At 44.8% G+C, this 22,106-nt stretch overlaps 1 protein-coding gene across 1 annotated transcript in view; it reads left to right on the plus strand.

The window, feature by feature from the left end:
- LOC138643511 (uncharacterized) overlaps window positions 1-22,106 on the plus strand; it is a 161,781-nt gene that overhangs the window by 1,980 nt on the left and 137,695 nt on the right. The window contains exon 2 of the mRNA XM_069732410.1: window positions 174-456. Within this exon, the coding sequence (XP_069588511.1) occupies window positions 174-456 (283 nt within the window). The remainder of the gene's footprint in view (window positions 1-173; window positions 457-22,106) is intronic.

A 22,106-nucleotide genomic window follows, 5' to 3' on the forward strand; every position in this document is an offset into this window, starting at 1 on the left:
TGTGCTGGCCAAAGGTCACCCTCCGATTTGTGACATATTGGTGGAAGCACGGTGGGATTCGTGACACTTGTCCTTCTGACTTTTCTGGGTTTGAATAAGTGGTGGGACTATGGACTATGGACTCACATAAAAGTTCCATATAATGAAACAATTTTCTGGTCTTATTTCCTCAGGCCCCAATATAGCAAGAAATGGAATAGCCTCTCAAGTGTCTGTTCAACAACCTCGGAAAATGGGAAATGCCAAGAATGCCATCGATGGTATCAAAGATGTCAATTACGACAACGGCTCCTGCATCCTCACCACGAATAAAAAAAATCCCTGGTGGAAGCTGGACCTGATACAGAGCTACAAGATATGGAATGTTGTCCTGACAAATAGGATGGACTGTTGTCCGGAGCGACTGATGGGGGCCGAGGTCCGAATCGGGAAATCCCCCAACAACAACAACCCGGTGTAAGTTCGTATCTGCTGCCAATAATTTACTGTCTCCTGACTTTGCCATCAAACATCCACAATTGCCATCTTGCCTTTCCCCATTTTGTTTCTCCTTAAACCTCATCTTGTATTTTTATATAAAGTTCTTTCTCGTCTTCCTCTAGATTGGACTTCTCATGTATCTCCAGAACATTTCTAGAATGTTTGTGCACACTCTTCCCTCTTGGTTCCTCTACATTGTCCTTTCTTTGTTGCAGTTTCTTGTCTGTTTTTTATATATAGATCTTGATTATTTTACATGAGAATTAATAGGCAAAGATTGGTGTTTCTAAGTGATCTTGAGTTCGCATGACGGATCAACCTGCACTTCACAGAGTGCACCATGAACAGACAATGGTCAAGCAGGACATCATGCAGCGGCAATGTGAGAGTCTCAGGGGTGAATTTACAGGAGGTCAGATTCATGACAACTTCATAGGAAATATATGTAAGAGATGAGCAGAGAACCTCGGCCGAAGATATTGCAAGTGTCTGGGTAAGAAACCAACTGAAAGGTTTATCAGTTAGCCCAGTGCAGTGGAGGAACAGTAAGGGTCAGAGATGATATTATCTACAGCATTACAGAATGCATTACAGAATGCTGGAGATAAGCCCCTGATGACGGTGAGCTTACCTCACCATCGATTTTGGGAGTGACAGGTTCCCTTTAAGGACAATTGATGAGTTGAACATTAGCCATGCCACTAAGGAGGGAGCCCAGGAGCTCAGTATGTCTGGTATGGAGGCCAGTAGAGCTTTATAGATCAGGCTATGAACTGAAGTTTTTCGGTTGGTGGAAAAATGTTGATACTCAGAAACTTGATAGAATCAAAGTGCCGCGGAAGGAGAAGTTTCTTTCTCTGTGTTTTAAGTCGCGATAAAAGGGTAATATTGAGCGCCTGAGACTTAGTTTGGTTCATTTCTAAATGATCTCTCTGAATGCAAATAATGTATGGAAGATTGCAAATAACGCTGTTCCTCTGAGATGGAGGCATCTGGCTGGGGATGAGGTATTCAACCATTGAGGCCTGTCACTATTGCAGAGAACGCTGTTCCTCTGAGATGGAGGCATCTAGCGGGGGATGAGGTATTCCGTCATCAGTAGCTCGGAGTCGATCATGCTTTTATTCTCTATGGTGCTGTCCTAGTTTGGACGTTGCCTGACTCTCTGGCTGTTTTGATAATGAGCTCCTTCTAGTAGCGGAATTAGGAACTTGCCGTCACCATCTGTGGGTGTCATATGGTTTCATAATCAATAATTAGCGGGTCCAAATATCCGGAGTCCGGCTCATTATTCTGCTTTCCACGGTTACTTTGGTCTTGGATGCAGTCATAGAAGTGAATTAGGTGTTGTTGGTCGCTCTGTAAATGATCTGTGGCGGCATTACGGAAGGTTCGCAGCTCTCCATGAGTCATTGGGGCCTTCATTGTTGCCAATTTAGTGGACATTTCTTTTTATCTTTGCCAGGTCTACTATGACGAGGTGAAGGACCCTGTAAGACATATTATCTGGAGATTGGAAGGTTGTTCGTAAGCCCCCAAAACACATTTATTCATTATGCTTACTTACAGAGCGCCATCATATCCTGCAGCGCTTTAGTTATTGTCATCACTGTCCCCATTGGAGCTCAAAATCTATATTCCCTATCAGTATATCTTTGCAATGTAGGAGGAAACCCACGGAAACACGAGGAGAACATACAAACTCCTTGCAGATGTTTCCTTAGAAGGATTTGAACCCAGGACCCCCGTGCTGCAAAGCAACAATGCTAACCACTGAGCCACAATACAGTACTAACCACTGAGCCACAATACAGTGCTAACCACTGAGCCACAATACAGTGCTAACCACTGAGCCACAATACAGTGCTAACCACTGAGCCACAATACAGTGCTAACCACTGAGCCACAATACAGTGCTAACCACTGAGCCACAATACAGTGCTATCCACTGAGCCACTATACAGTGCTAACCACTGAGCCACAATACAGTGCTAACCACTGAGCCGCTATACAGTGCTAACTGTTGTGGATTCTGTTTTTGGGCTCCCTCTGGTGGTTACAGATGGTACTGGGTGACTTGTGTTTTCTGCGGTCTCTGGTGTCCACCTGTTCTATCAGGATATGGGAGTTTCCTATTTAACCTGGCTTTCTTGTCATTTCCTCGCCGGCTATCAATGTAATCAGTGTGTCTTGTTACCTCTGCTTCCCGCTTCTGTAATCTTCAGGACAAGCTAAGTTTTTTATTTTCCTGTTCCACGTTTTGCTTAATTTTTGTCTTAGTCCAGCTTGCAGATATGTGATTCCTTTTTGCTGGTTGCTCTAGTGGGCTGATATTACTCCTCATGTTCCATGAGTTGGCACATGAGTTCAAGTAATTTCAGGATGGTTTTTTTTGTAGGGTTTTTCGCTGACCGCGCAGTTCACTTTTGTATCCTCTGCTATCTAGCTTTAGCGGGCCTCATTTTGCTGAATCTGTTTTCATAACTACGTATGTGCTTTCCTCTCATTTCACCGTCATTACATGTGGGGGGCTGCTATTTCTGTGGGGTGTTTCTCTGGAGGCAAGAGAGGTCTGTGTTTCTTCTAATAGGGGAAGTTAGTCCTTCGGCTGGCGCGAGACGTCTAGGAACCATCGTAGGCACGTTCCCCGGCTACAGCTAGTTGTGTGTTAGGTTCAGGATCGCGGTCAGCTCAGTTTCCATCACCCTAGAGCTTGTTTTGTTTTTTGTGCTTGTCCTTTTGTGATCCCCTGCCATTGGGATCATGACAGCTAACCACTGAGCCACAATACAGTGCTAGACACTGAGCCACAATACAGTGCTAACCACTGAGCCACCATACACTGCTAACCACTGAGCCACAATACAGTGCTAACCACTGAGCCACAATACAGTGCTAACCACTGAGCCACAATACAGTGCTAACCACTGAGCCACAATACAGTGCTAACCACTGAGCCACAATACAGTGCTAACCACTGAGCCACCATACAGTGCTAACCACTGAGCCACAATACAGTGCTAACCACTGAGCCACAATACAGTGCTATCCACTGAGCCACCATACAGTGCTAACCAGTGAGCCACAATACAGTGCTAACCACTGAGCCACCATACAGTGCTAACCACTGAGCCACAATACAGTGCTAACCACTGAGCCACCATACAGTGCTAACCACTGAGCCACAATACAGTGCTAACCACTGAGCCACAATACAGTGCTAACCACTGAGCCACAATACAGTGCTAACCACTGAGCCACAAAACAGTGCTAACCTCTGAGCCACAATACAGTGCTAACCACTGAGCCACAATACAGTGCTAACCACTGAGCCACAATACAGTGCTAACCACTTAGCCACAATACAGTGCTAACCACTGAGCCACCATACAGTGCTAACCACTGAGCCACAATACAGTGCTAACCACTGAGCCACCATACAGTGCTAACCACTGAGCCACAATACAGTGCTAACCACAGAGCCACCATACAGTGCTAACCACTGAGCCACAATACAGTGCTAACCACTGAGCCACAATACAGTGCTACCACTGAGCCACAATACAGTGCTAACCACTGAGCCACCATACAGTGCTAACCACTGAGCCACAATACAGTGCTAACCTCTGAGCCACAATACAGTGCTAACCACTGAGCCACAATACAGTGCTAACCACTGAGCCACAATACAGTGCTAACCACTGAGCCACAATACAGTGCTAACCACTGAGCCACCATACAGTGCTAACCACTGAGCCACCATACAGTGCTAACCACTGAGCCACAATACAGTGCTAACCACTGAGCCACCATACAGTGCTAACCACTGAGCCACAATACAGTGCTAACCACTGAGCCACAATACAGTGCTACCACTGAGCCACAATACAGTGCTAACCACTGAGCCACCATACAGTGCTAACCACTGAGCCACAATACAGTGCTAACCTCTGAGCCACAATACAGTGCTAACCACTGAGCCACAATACAGTGCTAACCACTGAGCCACAATACAGTGCTAACCACTGAGCCACAATACAGTGCTAACCACTGAGCCACCATACAGTGCTAACCACTGAGCCACCATACAGTGCTAACCACTGAGCCACAATACAGTGCTAACCACTGAGCCACAATACAGTGCTAACCACTGAGCCACAATACAGTGCTAACCACTGAGCCACCATACAGTGCCAACCACTGAGCCACCATACAGTGCTAACCACTGAGCCACAATACAGTGCTAACCACTGAGCCACCATACAGTGCCAACCACTGAGCCACCATACAGTGCTAACCACTGAGCCACAATACAGTGCTAACCACTGAGCCACCATACAGTGCTAACCACTGAGCCACAATACAGTGCTAACCACTGAGCCACCATACAGTGCTAGCCACTGAGCCACCATACAGTGCTAACCACTGAGCCACAATACAGTGCTAACCACTGAGCCACTGTGCTGCCCAAGACATATTACAGAGCTAACAACTGAGCCACGAGTTGCCCAATACATAGTACTGTGCTAATTACTTAGCCACCATGCTTCCCATAACACATTACAGTAATGTCTTTGATGATAACCCTGGACAATTTATTGTTGGGGAATTATCAGTCTGGCAGGTCTGGTTTATTGCCTTCCACAGATAAGCTATCAAGAGACTTGATACAACGGCTTTCTCATAGAGAACTCAGTAGTGCTTAGCCAGCTCCTGTATATGTGAGAGCTGGCCAAGATGGCTGCTGGTTGAATGACCGGTTGACTAAAGGTACCGTCACACTAAGCGACGCTGCAGCGATACCGACAACGATCCGGATCGCTGCAGCATCGCTGTTTGGTCGCTGGAGAGCTGTCACACAGACCGCTCTCCAGCGACCAACGATCCCGAGGTCCCCGGTAACCAGGGTAAACATCGGGTAACTAAGCGCAGGGCCGCGCTTAGTAACCCGATGTTTACCTTGGTTACCATCGTAAAAGTAAAAAAAACAACCACTACATACTTACCTACCGCTGTCTGTCCCCGGCGCTGTGCTTCTCTGGTCTGGCTGTGAGCGCCGGTCAGCCGGAAAGCAGAGCGGTGACGTCACTGCTCTGCTTTCCGGCCGCTGTGCTCACAGCAAGAGCAGAGAAGCAGAGCGCCGAGCACAGACAGCGGTAGGTAAGTATGTAGTGGTTGTTTTTTTACTTTAACGATGGTAACCAGGGTAAACATCGGGTTACTATGTAACCGGCCCTGCGCTTAGTTCCCCGATGTTTACCCTGGTTACCAGCGAAGACATCGCTGAATCGGTGTCACACACGCCGATTCAGCGATGTCAGCGGGAGATCCAGCGACGAAATAAAGTTCTGGACTTTCTTCCCCGACCAGCGACAGCACAGCAGGGGCCTGATCGCTGCTGCCTGTCACACTGGACGATATCGCTATCCAGGATGCTGCAACGTCACGGATCGCTAGCGATATCGTCTAGTGTGACGGTACCTTAACAATCATCTAGTGTCTTTGATCGGCTTTTGATGTGATTTCTTATTTGATTTCCATATCAGCTTCGATGGAACAAAGGTAATAATGTTGTTTTTTGATGTGAAGGTGCAAAGAAAGAAGTTGGAAGACACTTTTTTAAGAATTTATTTCGGCCACCTTCAGAGAGAGAAGGTTTTGAGACTCTGGCGTGATCCTGGCTGAGTTTATGTTGGGCTGCCGTTCCCGTGACCATCGCGTTGTACTCATTTTGGCCAACACTAATTACTGGTTGGTCATCCTTCTAGGCCCAAGCTTCACAGAGAACTTTCCATAGGTCTAATAAAATGTTGCAGTACCAGAAATTCCCATCTGACAACGTTGGTGGCAGAAGTCACGGATCCTTGGACAACCAAGGTGTGAAGATAAGAAAGACAGACACCAGATGCTGAGGCAGGAGAACCCTCTCAAAGGTCTGGGACAGTTTTCTCAGACCCTCCCAGTGCTTACGTTCTGTTGCAAGAGGTACTTTGACAAGGAAGGAAAAGTTTTGGAAGATGCTGAAGGAGTACCTACCCAACAGTACCAGCATCCTGCCAGACACGTGGCATGAACTGTCTTTCTATGCCTTGGAGGTCCTGGCCTGCCCTACAGTTAGCGTTTTGTCAGAGCGGATTTTTAGTGCCGCTGAGGGTATTATAACTGATAGGCGCATCGTTCTGTCAACTGAAAATGCTGACTGGCTGACTCATATCAAAATGAACAAGGCCTGGATTGGGCCACACTTCTCAACCCCACCAGATGACAGCAGCAGAACAAAAACTCAAATCCTGTGCTTTTTTTCTGGTCTATTCTCATGCACCCCTTACCACCAAACTATAGGTATACGTTTCAAGATTTCATCTTTTTTGTGTCGTCCTTCTCCTCCTCCTCCACAAATAGGTTGATCACGCGACGTTAATTTTTACGGGTGTTTATGATGCCCACATTAACAATTTTTAGAGGCCTTCCTCTAGCATTCTTTTATATATATATACTCCAAGGGTAAATGTTTTTCAGCCCATGCACTTAGTGTATGGGCATTACCAGTTTAGGATACCCACTACTTATTAATGGGAAAAAAATGTTTTCTGAGGCCCTCAACTACGTCTCTTCAAAGGGGTATTGCCGTGACTCCTTCTAATTTTTGGCATCCCTTGCTCTTAGTGAATATGCTTTACCAGTGTAGTAGACCCATTACTTAGTAATGGGAAAAATGCTTTTTGGAGTATCCACCTTCTAGTTGAGAGAACATTTTTGGAAACCAAAAGAGCCGGTGGGTTCTATTAGTATATGACCCAGTGCCTTGTTGTGGGCTGTCAGGTGGTCATCACATAGGGAGTTCCACACTGCATACAGGATTTCACATCGGAGACAGCAAAGTTAGTACAGTAAGTACAGAAGACCCTGGTATCCTCCATATCAGGCTGATAAGATGCAAAACACTCCACTATATTCCCCAACAGGGCTAATGAAACAACAGTCCTTGATGCTGCTACATTAAACTAATCATATTTTTCAGGGCAATTCAAATAGATTCTATTCTCTAATAATACCGCTCTTATCTGCAATTCATGTAGGGTGAGCTGTCACAGGAGGAATAGCGTATTATAGGCATCTATTCAGGGATAATTGCCTTATAATTCCTGCTGCTGCAACCTAAAAAAATATAAAGTTAACATCTATTCTATTCCCTATTAATACCGCTGTTAGCTGCAACTAGTCAGGCATTGTTGCCTTCTAAATTATAATTCTTGCTGCAGCTTTTTTACATACACTAATTGAAGATTCATGTTTTTTTATGGTGATCTATACTCAGAAATTCATCGAAGCTGGCAGTGTGGCTTGAGTTCCTCCTGAGTTTGTTGCTGCCACGTACAAGAAAATATCTTTTCAGGGCCAGTTCAAGTCCCTTTTATATTCTACAATAATACCTCCCTTATCTGCAATTAATCTAGTGTGAGATGTGCCAGTAGAGATAACGTATTACAATCATGTAGCCAGGGATTATTGCCTTATAAATTATAATCCTATAAATTCAGCAAAGCAGGAAAAATTAACTATTTTAATGTGTCCGTTTGCAGGTTCTCTGTAGCATCTGTATGTAAGAGGTAGTGGTGGGAAACTTTATGCTACTAGAGCTGAAATTACCACTTGTGAACACTCTCTCCTGTGCTTTATTCCCATCCATTTCAGGGTGCTTCTTAATTAAAGTATGTTTGGAGTCATTGTCCAGCTGTAACACCCATGAGCTAGGATGAAAAGCCAGCTTTCTGACCCTGGACACTACAATGCGATCCCAAAATCCTTCTTGAATCTTCACATTTCATGACACCTTGCATATAGTCAAGGCACCCAGGGCCAAAGGCAGCAAAACAACCTAAACATATATTTGAACCTCCACCATATTTGACTTTAACAACTGTGTTCTTTTATTTGTAGACCAAAAAGCTCTGTATCGGTGTCATCTGTCCACATGAGGCCTGCTGGCCCTCTATAAATTGCGAGGGCTCCCTACTGGCCCTCCAAGTTTCAAACTTTACAGTATTAATACGAAAAATAAACTTTGCTCACCTCAGATGGAAAAATTATATTGCAGTAGCAATGCTGGCCGTGCAAAAATGCTTAGTGAGGGCCGGCTGCTGGCCCTCTAAAATTAGAGTGAGGGCCAGCTGCTGGCCCTCTAAAATTAGAGTGAGGGTCGGCTGCTGAGCTATGAAAAAGTCACTATTTACCAGTAATTCCCTGAGCATGCTGTTGGCATGTGTCATAAAGGCGATATATAAAAAAACAAAAAAAAAGATATTGGTTAAATAAATAGCGTATCTTTATCTTTAGCAGTTGTGCAACTTCTGCAAAGCAATAAGCAAACATCACAATTTACCAGTGCCAATAATTTTCCTTATTCTGGTGTTGCCGTGTGTCATAAAGGCGATATAAAAGAAATACAAATTTTCTATTTGTTAAATAAATAGTGTATCTTTATCTAGCAGTTGTGCGACTGGCACAAAGCCTGCTGAGATACACAAACGTGAAAAAAATAGCCACACATTGCTAGATTTAGGGAATTTGTACTTAACACGTCTGTGAGGGTACCTGTGAAAAATAAACCCAGGAAATTTTTTTTCATAAGGTATTCAATATGGGAAAGGTTGAAGTTAAGGAACGTGGACATGGATGTGGTGGTGCCCGCCAAGGCCGTGTGACTGATTAGAAAGTGACTGTGTCTCGTTTTAGCTTCCTATCAAAATTCAGTCAGTGCTCTACACCATTGTCGAACCTAGACAACTGTGAGGATGTTGTGGGTTGGATGGCAGACAAAGACTCCAGTGTGTTGACAAGTAGCACTACCAAGTCTTCCACATGGTCCAGTCTCAGTGGAGGCTGGGCCTCACAATCCTCAACCTGGTCCTTCTTCCTCCCCCCACCTAGAGTCCCTGGAGACATACAGTGGGGCAAAAAAGTATTTAGTCAGTCAGCAATAGTGCAAGTTCCACCACTTAAAAAGATGAGAGGCGTCTGTAATTTACATCATAGGTAGACCTCAACTATGGGAGACAAACTGAGAAAAAAAAATCCAGAAAATCACATTGTCTGGTTATTTTATCATTTTATTTGCATATTATGGTGGAAAATAAGTATTTGGTCAGAAACAAAATTTCATCTCAATACTTTGTAATATATCCTTTGCTGGCAATGACAGAGGTCAAACGTTTTCTGTAAGTCTTCACAAGGTTGCCACACACTGTTGTTGGTATGTTGGCCCATTCCTCCATGCAGATCTCCTCTAGAGCAGTGATGTTTTTGGCTTTTCGCTTGGCAACACGGACTTTCAACTCCCTCCAAAGGTTTTCTATAGGGTTGAGATCTGGAGACTGGCTAGGCCACTCCAGGACCTTGAAATGCTTCTTATGAAGCCACTCCTTCGTTGCCCTGGCGGTGTGCTTTGGATCATTGTCATGTTGAAAGACCCAGCCACGTTTCATCTTCAATGCCCTTGCTGATGGAAGGAGGTTTGCACTCAAAATCTCACGATACATGGCCCCATTCATTCTTTCATGTACCCGGATCAGTCGTCCTGGCCCCTTTGCAGAGAAACAGCCCCAAAGCATGATGTTTCCACCACCATGCTTTACAGTAGGTATGGTGTTTGATGGATGCAACTCAGTATTCTTTTTCCTCCAAACACAACAAGTTGTGTTTCTACCAAACAGTTCCAGTTTGGTTTCATCAGACCATAGGACATTCTCCCAAAACTCCTCTGGATCATCCAAATGCTCTCTAGCAAACTTCAGACGGGCCCGGACATGTACTGGCTTAAGCAGTGGGACACGTCTGGCACTGCAGGATCTGAGTCCATGGTGGCGTAGTGTGTTACTTATGGTAGGCCTTGTTACATTGGTCCCAGCTCTCTGCAGTTCATTCAATAGGTCCCCCCGCGTGGTTCTGGGATTTTTGCTCACCGTTCTTGTGATCATTCTGACCCCACGGGGTGGGATTTTGTGTGGAGCCCCAGATCGAGGGAGATTATCAGTGGTCTTGTATGTCTTCCATTTTCTAATTATTGCTCCCACTGTTGATTTCTTCACTCCAAGCTGGTTGGCTATTGCAGATTCAGTCTTCCCAGCCTGGTGCAGGGCTACAATTTTGTTTCTGGTGTCCTTTGACAGCTCTTTGGTCTTCACCATAGTGGAGTTTGGAGTCAGACTGTTTGAGGGTGTGCACAGGTGTCTTTTTATACTGATAACAAGTTTAAACAGGTGCCATTACTACAGGTAATGAGTGGAGGAAAGAGGAGACTCTTAAAGAAGAAGTTACAGGTCTGTGAGAGCCAGAAATCTTGATTGTTTGTTTCTGACCAAATACTTATTTTCCACCATAATATGCAAATAAATTGTTAAAAAAACAGACAATGTGATTTTCTGGATTTTTTTTTCTCAGTTTGTCTCCCATAGTTGAGGTCTACCTATGATGTAAATTACAGACGCCTCTCATCTTTTTAAGTGGTGGAACTTGCACTATTGCTGACTGACTAAATACTTTTTTGCCCCACTGTATACCAAAGCTGGCCACACTGAGGAACTGTAATTCTTCAGGCCTGACAACGTGCACCATTAAAGAGGGGCTTGAGGAGGTGGAGTGCAGTGACGCCAAAACATCTGAGTACCCACGGCTAAGAGAAAGCCACGTTGGGGAAGGTCTATCCATGCCTGAAGAGGTGGAAGATAATCATGAGGCACAGTTGCCATCAGGTCAGCCTAAAATCGCAACTCAGGAGGATCAGATTGATGAATTGGAAGATGTCTTGGTTTATGATAAGGCCACTGATCCAACCTGGCACGGTGGCAAGCATAACGAGAACAGATTTACAGAGAAGGGTGGATCTGTAGCATGAAAACAGGCAAGAAGAGGTAGTGGTTTGACCAGAAGGAGAATTAGTCAACTGTTCCACTGAGCCCCCCACTCGGCTAGATAACAGGCCAAGTGTGCGTTGTTCCCCTGCATGGCAGTTTTTTCTGAAATTCTTTCAAACAAATCAACTATGATTTGTAGAATCTGCCATACCAAGCTGAGAAGAGGCAAGAACACTGCCAACCTGATCACCACTAGCATGCAGAAGCACATGGCAGCCAAGCACCCCAGTAGGTGAGCAGAATGCCTTGGTACAATATCTTTGTCTGAAGGTGAAACCACTGCCCCTTCCCCTGCGCTACCGACTTTCCAATCTGCTGTCCAGGAAGCAGGCGCTGATGCCTCCTGCCCACAACCTGCGGTTGCACAGACACAACAGTCAGCAATCACATCCAGTTCGTTGTCCCACTGCAACGTTCAAATGTCCCTTCCCCAGACGTTTCACAGGAAGCAGAACTATCCACCCACCCACAGGCCTAAACGCAAAACACCCACATTGCCAGATTGCTAGCACTGGAAATTTTGTCATTTCGACTTGTGGGAACGGAGTCTTTCTGAAAACTTTTGACGGTGGCAGCCCCACAGTACCCGATTCCCAGCCGTCACTATTTTTCCTGATGTGCCGTCCCCCCGCTTTACAGAAGCACGTGTAAGACAACATAAGCCAGGCTTTGGCCTATACCATTTCGCCCCAGTTCTAAGGACTGCAGCCCAGGCAAAGATCTGCCACATCTCGTGTGTAGTGACCGTGCTGACCTGTCTTCTTGCTCCATAGGGACAGATTTCCTTCAGCTGCATCTGCAGCACTTCTGTTCTCTTTTCCTCCTAGAGAAATTCTTTCTTTGTAACCGTTCTATGCTGGGCCCCTTCTTAAACATTGCGGGGCACAGCAACTTCTGGCTGGGCAGCCCAGTGAGCTGCATGGGTGCTCAGGCCCTGACTCCAACTAACCAAGACTACGTACACATTAGCGTTGCGTCGGGCGCAGCCGCGGCGACGCATGCGTCATGCGCCCCTATATTTAACATGGGGGCGCATGGACATGCGTTGTCTTGCGTTTTGTGATGCATGCGTCATTTTTGGCGCAAGTGTCCGGGCGCATAGGACGCAGCAAGTTGCATTTTTTTTTGCGTCCAAAAGCAAGCCAAATATGGACGCATGCGTCACAAAACTATGCATTTTGCATGCGTTTTGCATGCGTTGTGCATTGTGTCGCCGACGCAACACACAACAACGCAAATGTGAACGTAGCCTAAAAGATGGAATCTCTCACTAACTTTTGCACTGTTCCCCTCCAACTCTAAATACATACTACAGTGCACACCTCTAGGGGCCATTTAGGAACACTACACTCCTGACACTAAACTGGGCCCGGGGACAAACTTTCCCTAACAACTGTGTAGATATGGCATACACATTATGCATGGAGTAATACACAGGAGGTGTAGCAATACTCTGGTACACGGTGATAATACACTTTTTGTGCAGCAGTAACACAGTGTACGAACACAATAGTCATATTTACATTCTTAAAAGGGTTGGGGAGAAAAGGGAACATCATGCATTTCACATCCCTGCCTTGGAGGTGCTGCCATGCCCTGCCGCAAGTGTGTTGTCTGAGCGGGTTTTTAGTTCGGCAGGTGAAATCATAATGGATAGGAGCACACGCCTGTCAGTGGCTGACTCTTCTACAATTGAACAAGGGTTGGATTTCCTCTGACTTTGTTAGCCCTACGGATGACAGCAACGTAATGTAAGTGCAGCCTAAATGTTCTTTTTTGTAATTTGTCTTAACGTCCGTCCTTCACCATCCAAAACCATTTTGTTTAGGAAATCATCTCCTCCTCCTCCTCCTCCTGCTTCTGCAACAAGTACTTAGTGGTCACCTGTGTATACCCCACGTGGGTAATGTCTTTGTTTTTGGAAACCTTTGTACATAGTGCAATGATGAACCTTGTACTCTCTATCTCTACCTATTCTAATAACTGTAAAATGTATTGTGAGGTCCCCGTCATGGTCTCTTTCAGCGTGCATGATACAGATACCTTGGGTAATTTTTGGAAACCTTTGCACATTGTGCTCTCTCTATATTTTTCTTTAATGTGTTGCCCTTCTCACGGTCTCTTTCAGCTTGTATCTGGGAGACTGATGTTGATTTTTGGGTCTGCACTTGGACATTGTGGAACATCAATACATTAAAATGCTCCACACAATTATTCAGGTTTCAGCCTTACACAGAATAATAATACAAGCCCTGGCAAAAATGATGGAATCACCGGCCTTGGAGGATGTTCATTCTTTTGTTTAATTTTGTAGAAAAAAAGCCGATCACAGACATGGCACAAAACTAAAGTCATTTCAAAATGGCAACTTTCTGGCTTTACGAAACACTAAAAGAAATCAAGAACAAACAATGTGGTAGTCAGTAATGGTTACTTTTTTTTAACCACGCAAAGGGGAAAAAATATGGAATCATGAAAAACAAACAAATCCTCCAACACATCACTAGTATTTTGTTGCACCACCTCTGGCTTTTCTAACAGCTTGCCGTCTCTGAGGCCTGGACTTAATGATTGTCACACAGGACTCTTCATCAATCTGCCTCCAACTTTCCCTGATTGCTGTCCCCAGATCAGCTTTGCAGGTTGGATTCTTGTCATCGACCATTTTCTTCAACTTCCACCAAAGATTCTCAATTGGATTGAGATCCGGACTATTTGCAGCCCATGACATTGACCTTATGTGTCTTTTTTCCAGGAATGTTTGCACAGTGTTTGCTCTATGGCAGGATGCATTATCATCTTGAGAAATGATTTCATCATCCCCAAACATCCTTTCAATTGATGGGATAAGAAAAGTGTCCAAAATATCAACATAAACTTGTGCATTTATTGAAGATGTAATGACAGCCGTCTCCCCAGTGCCTTTACCTGACATGCAGCCCCATATCATCAATGACTGTGGAAATTTGCATGTTCTCTTCAGGCAGTCATCTTTATAAATCTCATTGGAACGGCACCAAACAGAAGTTCCATCATCATCACCTTGCCCAATGCAGATTCGTGATTCATCACTGAATATGACTTTCATCCACAGTCCACGATTGCTTTTCCTTAGCCCATTGTAACCTTGTTTTTTTCTGTTTAGGTGTTAATGATGGCTTTCGTTTAGCTTTTCTGTATGTAAATCCCATTTCCTTTAGGCGGTTTCTTACAGTTCGGTCACAGACGTTGACTCCAGTTTCCACCCACTCTTTCCTCATTTGTTTTGTTGTGAATTTCCTGTTTTGGAGACATATTGCTTTAAGTTTCCAGTCTTGACGCTTTGATGTCTTCCTTGGTCTACCAGTATGTTTGCCTTTAACAACCTTCCCATGTTGTTTGTATTTGGTCCAGATTTTAGACACAGCTGACTGTGAACAACCAACATCTTTTGCAACATTGCGTGATGATTTACCCTCTTTTAAGAGTTTGATAATCCTCTCCTTTGTTTCAATTGACATCTCTCCTGTTGGAGCCATGATTCATGTCCGTCCACTTGGTGCAGCAGCTCTCCAAGGTGTGATCACTCGTTTTTAGATGCAGACTAACGAGCAGATCTAATTTGATGCAGGTGTTATTTTTGAGTATGAAAATTTACAGGGTGATTCCATAATTTTTTCCTCAGAATTGAGTGATTCCATAAATTTTTCCCTATGCTTGGTTAAAAAAAAAAGTAACCATTACTGACTACCACATATTTTGTTCCGGATTTCTTTTAGTGTTTCTTAAAGCCAGAAAGTTGCCATTTGAAATGACTTTAGTTTTGTGTCATGTCTGTGATCGGCTTTTCTTCTACAAAATTAAACAACTGAATGAACATCGTCCAATGCCGGTGATTCCATAATTTTTGCCAGGGGTTGTATGAGTAATGAAACATGCTCTCTATACAGTATATGCTGCTAGTTGTAAAATCTGACCCACACATCCCTTTATAAAGGGAAATTGGTTTAATACCTCTGTTAGCATACGCCTTATAATGCTCATATACGCAGCACCCCAGTAAGTGGGCTGAACGTCTGGGTACAGAATCCGTGTCTGACGGTGAAACCACTGGCAATTCCCGTGTGTTGCATCATTCCCAATCTGCTGTCCAGGAAGGAGATGCTGAGGCCGCCTGCCCACAACCTGCAGATGCACAGACACAACAGTCAGCAACCACGTCCAGTTCATTGTCCCAGCGCAGCGTTCAGTTGTCCCTTGTCAGCATACATGTCTGCTCACAAATTGTTAGATAGGGCATACATATTCGTTAGTAATTTACAATTTCCGGTGCTGGACAAAGACCGATGCTGACTTTTCCAGGCTCCTAAATGAGACTTCTATCTCATATCAAACTGGCGCTTCCCTTACATTTTCTAAATTTGGGTCCTTATAAAAAATGGTGGTGGGGTATTGGCCAGTGTCTGTACATTTTAGGCACATCTAAGAGTCTCGGTTAATACGCTCCACAGACCTATTCAGGCCGCCACCCATATTGGAACATGGTCATTGCCGCACTAAGGCCTTTACCTGAGCTCTGTAGCACTGCCTGTCACCTGAGTAATGGTGTAAGGAGGTGATGGGGACCCTTGGCTGCTCCCTCTCTCCTTCCCTGATGTGGTCCCCCATGCGGTACTCTGGCAGGTGGGTATGACTTTGTGTATTGCTGTTATGTATGTGCTGTGTTTGTCGTTGTCTTAATGTTTCATTACTCTACTAGGTTATGTATGTATAAGTTAGAGGTTAAGAAAAAGAGGCTGGGTCAGCAGCCTCAAAGCAGACAGGAAGTCCCTGTCTTCAGCTCAGTGCCCAGGCAGGCTGGCCTGTGGCAGGTTGTGCTCCCCTGTTGGGAGCGTACCATACCCCTGCAGGGGACAAAAGTTGCCAATGAACAGGCACAGGGACTGGATATGTGCCCCACTAAAGACTTTTGGCTCCATAGAGCCTACTGGGATTTATTGCCTGGTCTGCTACAGTCGTTGCTGGACATAGGGACAGCTTAGGAATTGTACCTCTTTCTCTTACATAGTAACATAGTTAGTAAGGCCGAAAAAAGACATTTGTCCATCCAGTTCAGCCTATATTCCATCATAATAAATCCCCAGATCTACGTCCTTCTACAGAACCTAATAATTGTATGATACAATATTGTTCTGCTCCAGGAAGACATCCAGGCCTCTCTTGAACCCCTCGACTGAGTTCGCCATCACCACCTCCTCAGGCAAGCAATTCCAGATTCTCACTGCCCTAACAGTAAAGAATCCTCTTCTATGTTGGTGGAAAAACCTTCTCTCCTCCAGACGCAAAGAATGCCCCCTTGTGCCCGTCACCTTCCTTGGTATAAACAGATCCTCAGCGAGATATTTGTATTGTCCCCTTATATACTTATACATGGTTATTAGATCGCCCCTCAGTCGTCTTTTTTCTAGACTAAATAATCCTAATTTCGCTAATCTATCTGGGTATTGTAGTTCTCCCATCCCCTTTATTAATTTTGTTGCCCTCCTTTGTACTCTCTCTAGTTCCATTATATCCTTCCTGAGCACCGGTGCCCAAAACTGGACACAGTACTCCATGTGCGGTCTAACTAGGGATTTGTACAGAGGCAGTATAATGCTCTCATCATGTGTATCCAGACCTCTTTTAATGCACCCCATGATCCTGTTTGCCTTGGCAGCTGCTGCCTGGCACTGGCTGCTCCAGGTAAGTTTATCATTAACTAGGATCCCCAAGTCCTTCTCCCTGTCAGATTTACCCAGTGGTTTCCCGTTCAGTGTGTAATGGTGATATTGATTCCCTCTTCCCATGTGTATAACCTTACATTTATCATTGTTAAACCTCATCTGCCACCTTTCAGCCCAAGTTTCCAACTTATCCAGATCCATCTGTAGCAGAATACTATCTTCTCTTGTATTAACTGCTTTACATAGTTTTGTATCATCTGCAAATATCGATATTTTACTGTGTAAACCTTCTACCAGATCATTAATGAATATGTTGAAGAGAACAGGTCCCAATACTGACCCCTGCGGTACCCCACTGGTCACAGCGACCCAGTTAGAGACTATACCATTTATAACCACCCTCTGCTTTCTATCACTAAGCCAGTTACTAACCCATTTACACACATTTTCCCCCAGACCAAGCATTCTCATTTTGTGTACCAACCTCTTGTGCGGCATGGTATCAAACGCTTTGGAAAAATCGAGATATACCACGTCCAATGACTCACCGTGGTCCAGTCTATAGCTTACCTCTTCATCACCTTTATTAAGTATAAGTTGCCACTGTTGGGCCCTAAACGTGTGACGTGTGGTGCATCCTTTCCAGCATGGAGAGGAGTCAGATGTCTGAGGTAGCCCACTGTGACCTGGGACTGGGACTAGAACTGTCTTTTCATGTGCAGGGGGCCAGGGCGCTCACTGACTGTGACATAGTGGACTCGGCTATGACTACCACCCCGTGCCACGCTGTTACAATACACTCCACGGACCTCGACACTCTCTGGGACATATCCTGGAATTACTTCATTGTTGCTCAAAACCATGAAAGATCCATTCTGCCTGGTTGGGTCGTTTCCAGAAGAAGTGCTCGGTCTTGTGCAGATTGGTCAATGGCGCTCCTGTCTCTTTCCCATGAAGAGGCTGCTTCCAAATAAAATGAGGCTTGTACGTGTTCCTGACATGGGTTTCCGGCCTGACAGACTGGGCACAATACCGGCCCTCGCTTGTTACACTGGATTCAGAATGTAATTCTAATGCGTTTGGTGTCGGGTAGAATCCATTTCTCTCCCCAACTCCTGGATTATATTCACCGTACAGCGGCTTCACCCGCTATGACAGCGGCTCCACTGGGATCTGGTGGCAAAAATGAACCGTGGACCTTACAAATCTCAGGTTTCACAGAACCTACTGGCCGTCTGAAAATGTGAAGCGAGCGCCACATAATGATATGGCGGTGGACGACGTGGTGGTGGCGGGTGAAGCCCAAATTTCAAATGGGCATGTTTATCTGGCATTGTAAAGGGATGGGGAATATGTATTCCACTATTTGGATGTTTGTCATGAGGGAGGGACCTCCCGAATATAGGAGTGTGAGCCATCACTATGGAAACGCTAAAGCCAAAATGCTACGTGTGAACATACGCTAAATGGGAGGTATCATTTTTTTTTTATTATTTTTATTTTGCGTTACATACATGTAATTATGAAGGAAATAATGTTTCTTAACATTCCTCTCCTTAAAATTTTTTTGGGGGGTTTGGTTTAGTAGGCCTTTTTAAAAATCCGTAAAACCAGCGTAATAATCTGACAATAGTCTCTTTCCCATCCATTTCAGCCTTTTTCTCCGGCCCTCAGACCTGTGTGTTGGGTCCAGCAGAAAAATATTCGGCTTTCCCATTGACTTGCATTGGATTCGTTATCCGGTACGAATACACGGATATTAGAAATTATTTGTGCCGATTTTCCCGAATCCGAATATTTCACTATTCACTCATCACTAATTGATAGTTATCTTGTGTTTCTTCCATTTTCTAATAATTGTGCCAACAGTTGTTGTCTTCTCTTTATTTGGTTAAAGCTTTCCAACACATATATGCAACAGAAGGGGAACTAGAGTTAGCGGTATTAAAGTTAGATGAAGTGACGCCTCCTTATGAAAAATTAACAAAACGTGCGTTGGGGCGGTGGGAACGCTGCAGGCAGCTGGTGACAGTCTTGTGTAAATTTAATACCGTTATTCTAGTTCCCCTTCTGTTGCATATATGTGTTGGAAAGCTTTAACTAAATAATCACAGTTTACATGGGGGAACTATGCTATACTGCTAGATTTTACCACGCACTGGCAGCGTGAGCAGAACCTAGTTTGTTTCAAAAGACCAGAACAAAAACCGTTTGGCGTGGCTGAAGAAAGGTCTGGATGTTTACGCCTTGCAGCCCACCCAACGCCTACGATGAGGGTTTAGATCGGGTCCTCCGCTTCATTACAGTTTGTGAACAAGGACACCCTGGTATAAGATGCTAAAATGTTCGTACTTTTGTAAATAATGTTTTGTAATTTTCAAGGAAAGAAACCTCTGATAAAGAGATGAAAAAGTTTATTTAGCCTGTTGCAATGCATTTCAAAAAAGTTTGCACTTCCTAACCTGTTATTGTTTGTGTTTTCCCAGTCTGGGAGTACTGGATTTAACGGGGGGGATGTAGCACTGCAGGAGTTCGGGTATAACAGTGGTATTGCCTTCCTCTCGGGGAGGGTGATGCCATGCCTGGAAGCGAGGAAGATCCCTTTGACAGGTAGCACATACATGCAACATGTTCTGACTCCAGCCAAGAAGGAGGAGCTCTAGACCCGATTTCAGGGGAAATTCCTTATATATGTTCTGGCTTGGAGGAGGTAGTTTAGTCTGTAGAGAGTGTGAAGGAGGAAGGAGCACAGGAAAAGTGAGGAGCTGGAGGGGAGCTGCGACTGGGCTCCCTCCACGCTGAAGCGCAGGAACCAGACACTAGGAGTCTGAGGCTGTGTGGGACTGTATGCCCCACAGCAGAAAATGAAGGACAGGAGATTAAAAGTAGCTTGTCTACAATTACACCCGAAAGGCACAGCAGCATATAGAGCCCAGACTGTCCTAGGACAGAGAGAGAGAGAGCGAGGACCTTGTGAGAATCCTCAAGCAGCAAGGGACGCACACTACAGCACAGCAAGGAAGGCTCCCAATCCCACCTGGCTAATTGGATTCCTAATAGTTTCCATGCTGTCAGGAACTCACCATCACCTGTGATCTGTACCCAGGGCTGGTTTTAGACAAAGTGGGGCCCTAGGCAAAAATTTAAAGTGGGGGCCCTGTTATGAACTGGTGGTTTAGGAGCAACATGGGACGAGCTCTGAAGGAGGTGGTACCTGTACTGACCGCAGTCCCTAAGCGCAACACAACACTAGAAGTAGCCGTGGGATGCTCCTGTCACTCCCTAGGCACCTCGTCACAGCCTGAGAACTAACTACCCCTAAAGATAGAAACAGGAAAACTATCTTGCCTCAGAGAAAATCCCCAAAGGATAGATAGCCCCCCACAAGTAATGACTGTGAGGGGAGAGGGAAAAGACATACACAGAATGAAACCAGGATGTAGCACAGGAGGCCAGTCTAGCTAGATAGAAAGGACAGGATAGAATACTGTGCGGTCAGTATTAAAAACTACAAAAATCCACACAGAGTTTACAAAAGTCTCCACACCTGACTAAAGGTGTGGAGGGTAAATCTGCTTCCCAGAGCTTCCAGCTTAACTGAAAAAATCCATACTGACAAGCTGGACAAAACATAGAATGCACAGAACGAATAAGTCCACAACATGTGGACAGAAAAGAGCAAAGCAAGGACTTATCTTTGCAGAACTGGTCAGGATATCAGGGAAATCCAAGAGAGATGTGAATCCAACCAGGAACCATTGACAAGTGGCACTGGCTGAAGAAAGAGCCAGGCATAAATAGCCGAGCAGAAAGACAATCAGTGGAAGCAGCTGCAGACAGCTAAATCCAAGGAGCAGCCATTCCACTTAAAACCACCGGAGGGAACCCAAGAGCAGAACACACACAAGTGCCACTTACAACCACCGGAGGGAGCCCAAGAGCGGAATTCACAACAGGGCCCCAAATGATAACATTGCACTGTGGCCCCCATACTTAGGGGCCTTATATCGGCCAACGGGTCTGCCACAATTAGCTGTACGCAGGGGTGTTGCTAGGGTCAGAAAAGATTGGGGGCCCAAGAAAAAGTTGCCCCCAACACCGTCTTAATTTTTTTTAACTCTTCAGCTAAAACAGTGATAACTCTCTGAGAACAGATAATGTAGTAGATGTCACCTGCAGTCCTATGTAACACAACAGATAGACATAGCGTTTCAGACTAAGACTATGTTCACATGCAGCATTTTTTTCAGTAGCCAAAACCTTTACTATTAGCAGTAAAAATGTTGACCTGTTTTTCAGCTTGTTTTGTGGTGTTCTTCACACTTTTTTCAGCTTTTTTTTGGAGTGAGGATGTTTGTTTTGTCTACAGTATGTTGAAGGCCACGTTCACATGTTGAGTGTTTGGTCAGTATTTCACATCAGCATATGTAAGCCAAAACCAGGAGGGTGAGAACTACAGAAGTGGTGACGTGTTTCTCAGGCTATGTGAACACGTTGCGGATTTAGCTGTGGATCTGCAGCAGTTTTCCATGCGTTGTACAGCACCATGTAAACGTATGGAAAACAAAATCCGCAGTACACATTCCATGCGGAAACGCTGCGTTGTATTTTCTGCAGCATGTCAATTCTTTGTGCGTTTTACACCTGCTCCATAATAGGAATCCGCAGGTGTAAAAATGCTGTTGAAAACCGCACAAAAACCGCGGTAATTCCACGATAAATCCGCGGTAAATCGCCCTGCGTTTTACCTGCAGATTTTTAGGAATTTGCATGGAAAAATCCGCAGCAGATTCCGCAAGGTGTGCACATAGCCTCATTCCACTGCTGTTTCTGCATTACAAATACTGATGTGAACGAGACCTAATAGTTTAATTCACCAAAACCACTTAAAAAATTGCAGTGAAAAATGCCGTTGCAATAGCTGCAGCTTTTTCATTCTTTCATTGCTTTCGGAAATCTCCTATGTTTCGCTGGCACTTTATAAAGCAGCTTTTCGCCATGTTCATATGCA

Source organism: Ranitomeya imitator, chromosome 6 (genome assembly GCF_032444005.1).
Source record: "Ranitomeya imitator isolate aRanImi1 chromosome 6, aRanImi1.pri, whole genome shotgun sequence".
In the NCBI taxonomy this organism is placed as follows: Eukaryota; Metazoa; Chordata; class Amphibia; order Anura; family Dendrobatidae; genus Ranitomeya; species Ranitomeya imitator.